Source organism: Castanea sativa, chromosome 3 (assembly GCF_040712315.1).
Source record: "Castanea sativa cultivar Marrone di Chiusa Pesio chromosome 3, ASM4071231v1".
NCBI classification, from domain to species: domain Eukaryota; kingdom Viridiplantae; phylum Streptophyta; class Magnoliopsida; order Fagales; family Fagaceae; genus Castanea; species Castanea sativa.
The window spans coordinates 412,312-424,780 of record NC_134015.1 but is presented as its reverse complement, the minus strand read 5'-3'; the positions used below and the strand labels follow the sequence as shown (position 1 = coordinate 424,780).

General features: G+C 33.1%; 2 protein-coding genes across 2 annotated transcripts; both read right to left on the bottom strand.

The window, feature by feature from the left end:
- Window positions 1-1,616: 1,616 nt before the first annotated feature.
- LOC142628001 (hydrophobic protein RCI2B-like) lies at window positions 1,617-2,468 on the bottom strand. Its single transcript, XM_075801921.1, has 3 exons — window positions 2,288-2,468; window positions 2,091-2,186; window positions 1,617-1,744 (listed from the first exon to the last, which is right to left on the bottom strand). Exons 1-2 carry the CDS (start codon window positions 2,366-2,368, stop codon window positions 2,103-2,105), a joined length of 165 nt encoding a protein of 54 aa, XP_075658036.1. The 5' UTR covers window positions 2,369-2,468; the 3' UTR covers window positions 1,617-1,744; window positions 2,091-2,102.
- Window positions 2,469-7,647: 5,179 nt separating this feature from the next.
- Window positions 7,648-9,260, bottom strand: LOC142627606 (hydrophobic protein RCI2B). Its single transcript, XM_075801480.1, has 3 exons — window positions 9,054-9,260; window positions 8,861-8,956; window positions 7,648-7,953 (listed from the first exon to the last, which is right to left on the bottom strand). Exons 1-2 carry the CDS (start codon window positions 9,132-9,134, stop codon window positions 8,873-8,875), a joined length of 165 nt encoding a protein of 54 aa, XP_075657595.1. The 5' UTR covers window positions 9,135-9,260; the 3' UTR covers window positions 7,648-7,953; window positions 8,861-8,872.
- Window positions 9,261-12,469: the final 3,209 nt, after the last annotated feature.

The window sequence follows — 12,469 nt, the reverse complement described above, 5'->3', positions numbered from 1 at the left end:
TTACATCTTGGATATGCAATTTATATGACTACTATACAACCTATTATACTTTATTGAAGATTCATAGCCAACCCCAAATTTTGGGATTAAGGCTTGTTAATGTTGCTGTTGTTTACTTAAGTAAATTCATATTCTCACCTTTAAAACCATTTTATCCACTTTTAGTGCAATTCTTTGGTGGATGCTTAATAAGTCCTTATTATTTAAAAAGGGAAAAGAAAACCAGTAATAAAAATAACAACCAATTTGGCATATGTTATTTATTTATTTATTATTAATTTATTATTAATGTGAGGTTGAGAAATTACGCCATGATTTCATCATCTCAATGTTTAAAATGTTGGGTGCACGTGACGCCAATGTCCAGCCCACACCGAAGTAGTGCTCATTTAATTAGTTTGTGTTTGTGTGACTTTCAAGTCACGTGAAGTTGAAAGCTCTTGAAGAATTATAATTAAAGTTGAGTTAGGATTCCAAATAATCCTAGGAAAAGATGTGAGGCGGCAGACTTTTTATGTAAAGTAAGGAGTGGGTGCCGCATAAAGGTGTGCAAGTTGAGTGAGATGCTAATATTTATGATAATATTATTTGAGACCCAATATAAAGATACGTCTGCATGTCCCATCAAAAAAAAAAAAAAAGATATGTCTGCATGGTAAATGCCTATCTTGCCTTCGCAAACAATGTGTGACAAGTATTGAAGCTTAAGTATAAAATTCTACACTACACATTATGTGACAAGTTCAATAATTATCTGTTTCTCAAAAAAAAAAAAAAAAAAGTTCAGTAATTATCTGCTTGCAGTTAAGGCTAGGAAACCCTCCTGCACTGTAATTGATAGTGACATAGGTTCTGATTGGAGGGTTTTAGTTGCACAAGGGACTGTGCTATTATTGGACCTAGCTAGGTTCTTAATGGATGGATGTGCAAAAAGAAACCAATCTGCTTATAATTATATGGCTATCCAGCAACAATAACTTTAGAATCTATGCAAAGTTGTTTCTTACTTATTTTCATTTTTCCATTTGTCTTTATTTATTTATTTTTAAATCTGCTCAGATGGTGCTAGAAAGCTATGGATTACCATTCAAGGAGCCGTTGGATGTTTGTTGGAGAAAAGTTGCAGATGATAGGAGGTCACCATTGTCTATTGAATTTTATATTGCTAAGAACTTGGGAGACAATATACATGTTACCGAAGTTCATCAATTTTCTACCTTGCATGCACATTTAAAGCACATACTTGGAGGCATGAATACACAGTTTCAATGGTGAATGAATTCTGCTTTCACAAAGTTTACTCCTTTTCTCAAATACCCATCATGGGTTTAAGAATATTTGCACTTGGACCTCGCTTATTACCCAATTATCACACTTTAACAAACCCTTTTTAAGGCCTTGACATTTTTTAATAATATGAGGCGCACTGGTATTTATCCAAACCACTTTAATTTCTCTGCTATTTCAAAACAGATGTGTTTGTTGGTACTGCATTGGTTGATATGTATGCTAAGGTTGATATGTACCCACCACCACCATCATACAAAACCAATATTCCACCTTTATATCAGATCATAAAAATAAAAATAAAAATAAAAAGGGAAAAGAAAAAGAAAAAGGAAAAGGAAATCTTAAACACTTTGACACACATAATGAAGAATCAACTGTCCATCAACGCCTATAAACGAACCCCAAATCAGAGAAACAAAAAAAACATATTGCCGTTCACAGGTCACAACTCCACCTGCCCAAAAAAAGCAACAATAAGTCAATAATAAGATGCAAAATTGTCAAAAGCCAAAAGCCTTAAAGCTTAAAAGCCCAGCTCATTTATTACTTATTAGTCACAATTATTAAGATGAAAAACAAGAAGTATAGTGCAGGGAACGTCAAGATCACGCGGGGCCTATGCATTAAACGCTGTCTATGACCATGAGTCTATCCATAACCCAAACTCACAGCCAGCCCCATGACTCATGACTCTCTGCTTTTTTTTTTTTGAAAGTGCATGACTCTCTGCTTTTGTTTTTACTTTTACAAATACAAAACAGAAGCAAAGGGGAGAGAGGGAGAGGTGAATGGGCGCTTACAAAGATTGAAGTTCACTTGGTGATAATATAGAGAGCATAAAGTATCCCAGGGATATAGCCCAAAATGGTCAGCAACAAACAAATCCAAAACTCGACCTGAATTAATCAATTAACCACATGAAAAATGAATAAGAAAGAAATATAAAAATATATGAAATGAAATGAAATGAAATAAAGAAAATGAATGAAGTAGGTACCCGGATACCAAACTTGAGGAAAACACCAAGAGGAGGCAAAATAATGGCCAAGATGATATCTATGCAGGTAGCAGCTGTCATATTTCTTTTCTTTTCTTTTTGTTGGAAAAAAGAGTAGTAAATGAAAATTGGTAACTGATGATTATCCAATGACTAAACTAGTGCGTTGTGTTGTGTTGTGTCGAGTGATAGAAGAAACTGCAAGGAGAAACAGGTGAATATATAGAGAGTCAGTCACACGTACGGTTCCCACGTGCTGTCCATGCATTGGATACGTGAAAATGAAATAATCCTATAATTCAATTCCTAATATTCGCGGTTGCTTAGTGGTGTTAACAAAGTGTGTGTGTAAATTAATAAAGTCTATCGCTTTTCTTTTTTTGTGGTGAGATAATAGGAATCATAATAAATGGAGGAACTACTTTTACCAAAAAATATAAAAAAATGGAGGAACTACGTGGCAAAGCCAAAGTGTTCCATTTGCCCCTTTTTTCATTCCTATCGGACAACCACTGTTTTTCTTATTCTTGGCTACCGCTGCCGACATGTTAACCTTTCCTCTTTGCTCCACGCGCCTTTGCAACTTCTCTATCCTATTTTTGGGTTCTAAAAACTTCTAATTTCTACTAATTAAATATTCAATTCACAAACTTTTATCCTATCTTCTTTTATTTTTTGGGAGAGAAAATACATTGAAATATTCGTCTCATGTTCAGTTAAACAACCCTCATCAGAATATATATTGCAAGTTTTAAAATTTATCTTGTCTATTTAAGATAATTTGAAATGCTAATGGGACCATAAAGAATGGATAATGTTCATTTTTGGCGTTTAGGGGTGAAGTTTTAGGCTTACTCATGTAACGAAATGTTTAATAATTTCTAAGAGAACTATCTATAATTCAAGCTCCCCAACTATCAAAATATTGAAATAATAGCGATAATTTTATTAGTATAAATATAGAAAGATATTTTGACCCTTTTTTTATTGAATTTTATTAAATTTTCAATTAATAACTTTAGTGCAAGTCTGTCAAACCTAAAAATGCACTTATCCTAGATTCATTAGTCGTAGGCACACAAACTCAACATGGATAAGCATTTTTTGATCCTTATAGTACGCTAATTCCCTGTAAGAAAATGGCTTGAATTAAGGGTGTAGAGCCAAAATTACTTGAATTAGGGGCGTGCAACCCACCTGTCAATTCACCAAAACTAACTCAATCAAACTCAACCTACTAGGTTTGATTGATTTTTAGGGGTTTGTGGGTTTAATTGGAATGTCAAAATCTTTTTTATTGTGGATCAATTTAGGTGTGGGTTAGTAGATTCACAAATTTGCCTAACCCAATCTGACCCCCCTCCTCACACACACACACACACATATAATATGATTTTATTATGTACTCTTTTGTTTATCAATTGAGTTTGGATAGAATTATATAATATCCTACTAACTATAGAATAATAAAGCTAGTTCACGTTTATTTTGTTTCTCAATTGAATTGAGACAGTACTATTTGATATCTTATTCTTAATAACTAAATGAAATGTCATTTGATTGGATTAATTGTGTAGGTTTGATGCACTGCCAATATAAATTTGTTGTTATTTGTATTGGTTTAAGCTATAAAACACTAATAAAATAGTTGTGTTAGTTTGATGCTAATACTCTGGTTTATTAAGTTATACTTTATATCTTATGCCTTACAATTAATTAAAGTGGAAAATTGTAGCATTAATTTGATTTTTAGTTAACCAATTTTTAATTGTGAATATTGAAATTATTGTCATCACTACACATCACACAGCTTTGGTGCGACGGTCACTCCACAAACACTTATACTTATGGAGTGTGGGGAATAAGGGTTGGAGTTCAAGTATAAGTTCTTGTGAATATTGAAATTATTGTAAATTCCAAGATTAAGTGAAGCTATAATAGTTTTTTTGATAAATTAGGTTTTTTGGCATGTCTTTTAAATGTTGATTAAAAAATTCATCTAGATATGAAGGAATTGATAAAATGGAAAAAAAATCACTAACAAATGTTACAATTGTGCCAATAAAAATAAGTTTTTCAAAATTAAATTTGATAAAATTAAATTTAACTTACAAAAAATATTAAGTGTTAACCATATTATCGACAAAAAAAATATTATAATTTTGTATTTCAAAAAGTAAAAAAAAGAAACTGTAAATGAAAAAAAAATATTTAAAGTTAAATAAATATGATTTAATTAATTTGTAAAGAAAAAAAGGTCTCTCTTACCACTGCCGCCAAGCCCCAAAATACATGGAATTGATCTTGTCTTGTTGCCAGGTCAATTGGCATCTTCGTGTACCTCTGTCTCAAACTATCAAATTTAGAAAAGGAAAAAAAAAATGCTGCTTTGTTTGTTCATATTCCATGCTATTTATTTAGAGGTGACAGTGGCACTTGTAAAGTGTCAATGGCCTGACCCAACTTCAGAACTGTGATTGATGTACTATATTGGGCCCACGAGGGAAACCTAAGAGTAACGAAGTGACAACGCCAGCCCCATAACAGATTTGGATTCACATACAAAGTCACGGTTCTGACTTTTGAGCAGACCATTAGGCTAGATTCTTGATTGTCGGTAACTTTATTTAAAAATTTGATAAAAATATTACTAATTTAATTAAATAATTCTTATTCCTAAAAATAAAAATTGAAGTTATAATCATTCGTAACTCAACCAAAAAAAAACTAGTAGTTATAATGAATGTTTTTCTACCATTGAAATGTTGTTGTGATAGATGTCTTAAGAATCTTTTTTTTTTTTCTTCTAATTGTGTAATATTCAAAATTGAAATGAATGTTTTTCTAAAATTGAAATGAATGACATAGATAATAAATTAGGAAAAGGAGAAGAGAATTATGAAGGCATCATATTTTAATGCATGGTTGAAGGTTAATGTATTGTATCTAGAGATGGCAATTTTTTCCTGTCCCACTTAACTCGCTCCTCTTCGCTTTGTCCTGCGCGGATTTTCTCCGCCTCGAAAAAGTGGTGAAGGGGGATGGGACAAGATTTTAGCCCCGCACCATAGGACAGGGTGGGGATGGGTTTAGACTTTTTACACCCGCCATTTCCCATTCTCGCCCCGCGTTGCTAAAGGTTATAATTGTAAATTTTTCATACCTTAAAACCTTAATATTTAAACAACCATATCAATATTAGCTTGTTTTATTCTACCCAATATGGTTCTTTGCCTTTTATTTTGGTATGTGTTTTACAATGAGTTTTTTTTTTTATGATTATCTTGTTAAACACTTGGATATATTATTCAATTTTTTCTAAAAATTGATTTGATTTGATGAAATAAATTTAGTTATAATTTCAAGTATATTTTCATTAATGAAATAGGTTTCAATAAAAAATTTGTACTAATTGTAGGGAAAATTAACAAAAAATAGAGTTTTACGGAGTGGCGCAGGGCTTTGCGGGGCCCCAAGGGGCGGGGATGGGGCAGGGACGAAGACCTCATCCTTCAACCCCGCCCCGCCCCATTGCCATCCCTAATTGTATCACCTTTTTGAATTAATATTGTTTAAAAATTATTAATTACTCTATTTTTTTCTTAATTTTCCCTTTTTTTTTATACGTTGCTAGTTTATGAAATCCTGGCTTTAATTTTTCCTCTCTTATCTGTTTAATTGAGATATGTTACCTAGATCAAATTGTTTTTTTGTAGGATGGAAAAACCCCTCGGAGGGACCATTTGGGTTTGTTTTGTGTTTTACACCTTTACGATTACACATCTCATTTCCTTTTTTTATCCGAGTATTTTTTAATGATATTTGCAGTTATTTTTTGTGATTCTTAAATAATTATGATTGGAACAGCCTACATTTTTCAACATAAATCCATTTGGTATGATTACACATCTCATTTCTAGTTTTTATTTTAATGATATTTGCAGTTATTTATTGTGATTCCTAAATAATTATGATTGGAACAACCTACATTTTTTAACATAAATCCATTTGGTACGATTACACATCTCATTTCCTATTTTTATTTGAGTTTTTTTTTAATGATATTTGCAATTATTTTTTGTGATTCCTAAATATTTATGATTGGAACAACCTACATTTTTTAACATAAATCCATTTGCAAGGGTCCGTTAAAAAATCCATTTGCAAGGACGGACCCAGGTGGGGGCTAGGGGGCCCGGCCCCTAAGCCCAAAAAAAGAGAAGACTGGGCCCTTCCTTTGTAGCCCAAGCCCTTCCAAAAATCATGAACCATCCCACTGATCCCAGCAGGCCAGCCCATAGCCCATGTAAATCTAAAAAAAAGAGAAAAAAAGAGTAAACCCAGTAGTCCAAACAAAAAACGAATGAAAAAGAGAGGAGAAAGTCAGGCGAATGGTTACAATTGATTTTTGGCCTTTTAGCTTTGTGACTATCTGTCCATCTGTGTTTGTGGCTCTCTTTTATATTATATAGATAAGAGAGAATCTCTTATATTATATAGATAAGAGAGAGAATATATGATATATCGGTAGTGTTTGATTGATTGTTGACTGGTAGTTGAGCAATAATAGTGTTAGTAGTGAAACTGGTGAGCGTTAAAAATATGGAGACAAGACCAAGAGATAAATAAAAATAGAGATACAAAGACCAAAAATAAAAACAAATCATATAATATAGTAAATTATCACACAAATTTAAGATCACTTGTTAACTCATAATACTAAATTAAATAAATTTATAAATTAAAAATAAGTAAAAAATACTAAATTTATACTTTTTATGAATATAACTATATTTAGTTTGAATTCTAGATAATTTTAAAATTTTAAAAGAACGTTGAATTCTCTTGTCCTTGTATTAAAAAATAATAATATTTCATAAATGATTGTATTAAGAAATAATAGTATTTCATGTCTTTTATTTTTATTAATAAATAATTATATTTTAATATATTATAAAACAATAATTTTTATGTATTTATTTTGGTTGATAACTTTTTAATAAATACGTTTTTTTTTTTTTTCCGCTTATCTCCGGCCGTCACTGTCCATTTGGTATAATTGCTAAAGATGGTATGAAGAAGTTGGTTCTTTTTCTGTTTGATACAGTACTTCACTTGCGCCCTTTCCCTTCCATTGTGGATCAATTGTTGGGTGCCGTTGCAAGAATGAAGCATTACTCTGTCGTCATAAAAAGAATTGTCCCAAATGTGAAGAATTTAAAGCATGTATTATACAACACCAACAACAGCCTTCATAATAATAAGGAATATCTTAATTTTTTATTCATTTTTGCAGGAAACCTGTGGAACCATAGTATTTCAGGGGAGAGAGAAAAAATTTGAGTGAATAAGCAGCAATATTAAAGCTGCAATGGCCTTCTGATGAAATTTTCTTTGCACTTGCATGGAAGCCAAGCCTTTAGTAAGCATCAATCAAAGTTTACACCTTTTCTCAAATACCCATCATGGGTTTAAGAATATCATACAGAACCAATATTCCACCTTTACATCAGATTAAAAAAGGTGGGAAAAGAAAAAGAAAGGAAAAGAAAATCTTAAACACTTTGACACACAGAAAGAAGAATCAATTGTCCATCAACAGCTATAAACGAACCCCAAATCAGAGAAACAAAAGACATATTGCCGTTCACAGGTCACACCTCCACCTGCCCAAAAAAAGATGCAAAATTGTCAAAAGCTTAGCGCAGCTCACTCATAATTAGAGGAAAAAGGCAGTCCACTTAAGTCACAATTATTAAGATGAAATACAAGAAGTATAGTGCAGCTAACGTCAAGATCACGCGGGGCCTATGCATTAAACGCTGTCTATGACTATGAGTCTTAGCATAACCCAAACTCACAGCAGCCTCATGACTCATGAATGAGAGAGTGACATTTCATTTGGGGCCTCTCTGCTTTTGTTTTTACTTTTACAAATACATTAACAAATCATCTACTTGTTAATTACCATAAAAGAAGTTGTTAATTCAAACTTGTTCAACTTAGAAAAACGGTCAAATTGCAATTTCAAGTGAGTTCCTTTTTTCATGTTGATTTCTCATACCCCACAACAATTTACCTTAATGAATTTTTTATTGATAATTTTTTTTTTCTTTTTTTTTTAGGGACACAAAATTAAATCATATATAGCTTACCCACCATTCTATACAAAAAGAAGAGTAATCATATCGATATATATATAGAAACTAACGCATCCATCTTAATTATTTATCTTGCATATATAGAAAGTAACTCATCCGTCATACATAATCTTGAACTTAACCTTTGTCCCCCACTCCACATGTGAAAGTGATTATCGCATGTGCAGTATATTCAATTATGCACAAAGAACACATCAAGTAGAGATTGACTATTTTAGACAATTAAGTATTATTTAATAGATAACATTTTTTGTTTGTTTTAATATATCCTTCTTTTAGAAATATTTTACCATTTTCAGTCAAAAAGAATTTAGTTTAGCAATAAAAAAATGGTTATACTAAATATAAAAATAAAACAGAAGCAAAGGAGAGAGAGAGAGAGAGAGAGAGAGAGAAGTGAATGGGCGCTTACAAAGATTGAAGTTCACTTGGTGATAACATAGATAGCATAAAGTATCCCAGGGAGATAGCCAAAAAGGGTCAGCAACAAACAAATCCAAAACTCGACCTGAATTAATAATCAACCACATGAAAAATGAATAAGAAAGAAAAATTAAAAAAAAAAGAAGAAGAAATGAAATAAAGAAAATGAATGAATTAGGTACCTCGCAACCAAACCTGAGGAAAACACCAAGAGGAGGCAAAAGAATGGCCAAGATGATATCTACGAAGGTAGCAGTTGTCATATTTCTTTTCTTTTCTTTTTATAGGAAAAGGAGTAGTAAATGAAAATTGGTAACTGATGATGATCCAATAATTAAACTTCTGTGTTGTGTTGCGTTGTGTTGTGTGATAGAAGAAAGTGCAAGGAGAAACAGGTGAATATATAGAGTAAGTCACGCGTACGGTTCCCACGTGCTGTCCATGCATTGGATTTGGAATTATACTAAATGGAGGAACTACGTGGCAAAGCCAAAGTGTTCCATATGCCCCTTTTTTTTTTTTTTTTTAATTCTTGGCTACCGCTGCCGACATCCTCTTCGCTCCACGCGCCATTGCAACTTCTCTATCCTATTTTTGAGTTCTAAAAACTTCTAAATATTCAATTCACAAACTCTTATCCTATCTTTTTTTTTTTTTTAAAGAAAATACATTGAAATATTCGTCTCATGTTCAGTTAAACAACCCTCATCATAAAATATGTAGATATATGTTACATCTTTTAAATTTTATCTTGTCTATTCAAGATAATTTGAAATGCTAATGGGACCATAAGGATTGAATAATGGTCATAGTTGGCGTTTAGAGGTGAAGTTTTAGGCTTACTCATTTAAAGTTGAAAACGAAATGAATAATATAATTTCTAACTATAATTCAAACTCCCAAACTATCAAAATAATAGTGATAATTTTATTAGTATAAATATAGAAAGATATTTTTGACATTTTTTTTTCTTGAATTCTATTAAATTTTCAATTAATAACTTTAGTGCAAGTCTGTCAAACCTAAAAATTAATGCACCTATCCTAGATTCATTAGTCGTAGGCACACAAATTCAACATGGTTGAGCATTTTTTGCTCTTTATAGTCCACCAATTCTCCGTTAGAAAATGGCTGGAATTAAGGGTGTAGATTGTAAAGCCAAAAATGGTTTGAATTAGGGGTGTGCAACCCACCCGTCAATTCATCAAAATCAACCCAATAAAACTCAACCTGCTAGGTTTGGTTGATTTTTAGGGGTTTGTGGGTTTAATTGGAATGTCAAAATCTTTTTTATGGTGGATCAATTTAGGTGTGGGTTAGTAGATTCACAAATCAGCCTAGCCCAATCCGACCCCCCCTCCCACACACACACACACACACACACACACACACACACACACACACACACACACACACACACACACGCACGCACGCACGCATACACGCATATAATATGATTTTATTATTTACTTGTTTGTTTATCAATTGAGTTGGAATACAACTATATAATATCCTACTAACTACAGAATAATAAAGCTAGTTCATGTTTATTTTGTTTCTCAACTGAGTTGAGATAGAACTATTTGATATCTTATTCTTAATAATTAAATGAAATGTCATCTGATTGGATTAATTGTGCTGGTTTGATGCACTACCAATATAAATTTGTTGTTATTTGTATTGGTTTAAACTATAAAACACGAATAAAATAGTTTGTGTTAGTTTGATGCTAATACTCTGGTTTATTAAGTTATAAGTTTGTTCTTATTTGTGTTGGTAGTAATATTTAATACTCAAGTAAAATAAAATAAAACTTATCCAACTTATGGATCCAACCTGATACAGGTGGGTTGAATTGGGTTGAATTTTTTTCAACCCGACCTATGCACACCCCTAGCTTGAATTGAGTACACTAAAATGTGCACATAGATTAGCATCACAAAGAAATTAACCCAAATCAAATATGGCTTTGTCTAGGGGTGTCCAAGCTGACCCGCACCCCGGCCAACCCGGCCAAACCGCTCGGGCTTGAATCGAAAACCATTCGACCTGACTCCAGCAATGGTTGGTGGCGAGTCTACATGTCTAGAAACCGAATTCGGCGGGTCAGTTAGCGGGTCTTCACATGAAAAACCGAATTCAACTAGCCCAATCGAGATCCACCACTCTCAAACACAAATCTGGCGGGATCCGTCGAGATCTGGCAAGATCTCGACCAAATCTAGCCAAATTTTGACGAGATTCAGCCAGTTCTCGATGAGATCCGTCGAGATTTGGCTAAATCTTGACAAGATCCGTCAAGATCCGACCAGTTCTCCTCGTCGGTGCTGCTCCATCAGTTCGGCTAGTTTTGACGAGATCCATCGAGATTTGGCTAGATCTCGACGAGATCTGTCAAAATCCAGCCAGTTCTCCCCATCGTTGCTGCTCCATCGATTTCGATCGAAACTGACACTGTCCAACCGACCTGAAATCGAACCGAATCGTGTTTTCCAGCGGGTTAGATTTCCTATTACCTGAAGTGGGCGGGTCGGTTCTGAGTTGGGCACAAACCCAACCCAGATTGACCTGTGGATAGGCCTAGCTTTGTCTTGTATGGCTAGAAAATCTCTCTCGGCCAACTTGGATTGTAGCCACCTTATTTGACTAAGGAATTGGCGAATTGGTGATTGAAAAAGTACTGTCAGCCAAATACTACTTGCATGTGCCTTCTCTCTTTTGCATGTATTGTCAACACATGCAAGTTAATATAGGCGTAGCATTAGGCGCATGCCAAGATCAGATTTTCCTTCTTGAAGGTTGTGATTTTGTTGCATTGTCAAGAAGTGGTATCAAATCTCCACCAAATGCATACATGACTTTCTTGCATGGATGCACAATAGTGCTTGCCCACGCTTTGGTTATTTTGCTCCGTATATATGTGCCTTTGTGCGGTATATATAGAAGGTTAGGTGTGGTGTGGCAAAATGTAAGGAGTGAAAGATCAAAAATCTCTTCGAAGGAGGCTTTGTGCAAAGATGAGAAAACTGCTCGTTGTTAATGGTTAAACCCCTAACTTAGTATTCAACCCCAACCTTTGTACTCATAGTCTGATAGAGAACTTTGTATTTATGTGAAAATAATTTGGGTCTATTGAGATTTGGGTATTGTGACTTGTGAGAATGTCATTACCCCATTTTGTATTTTCTATTTTAGTGAAATTTTGTCATGTGGCCACCTGTAGAGGTATGCTAAAAGTCAAACCACGTAAATCCTAAGTGTGTATATGTGTTTATTTTATTTTCTTGCCAAGTACTCTTCATCCCCATTATTTATTTATTTTGGGAATATTTTTCTAAAGTTCATTATATTTTCACATTCAATCTCGCATGGGAATGCTATTTGGATATATTTTTCCACAATAATTTAGTAATAGAAATTCTACTATTACAACATTCTCTCCCCTTTTTTGAGATAATTGTCGCATAAATCTTACATCATCACCAAAACATTGGAATATTTAGCTCATGTTAAACAACCATCATCATAAAATAGATATTATGGATTTTAAATTTTATCTTGTATATTCAAAATAATTTGAAATGCAAATGGACCATAA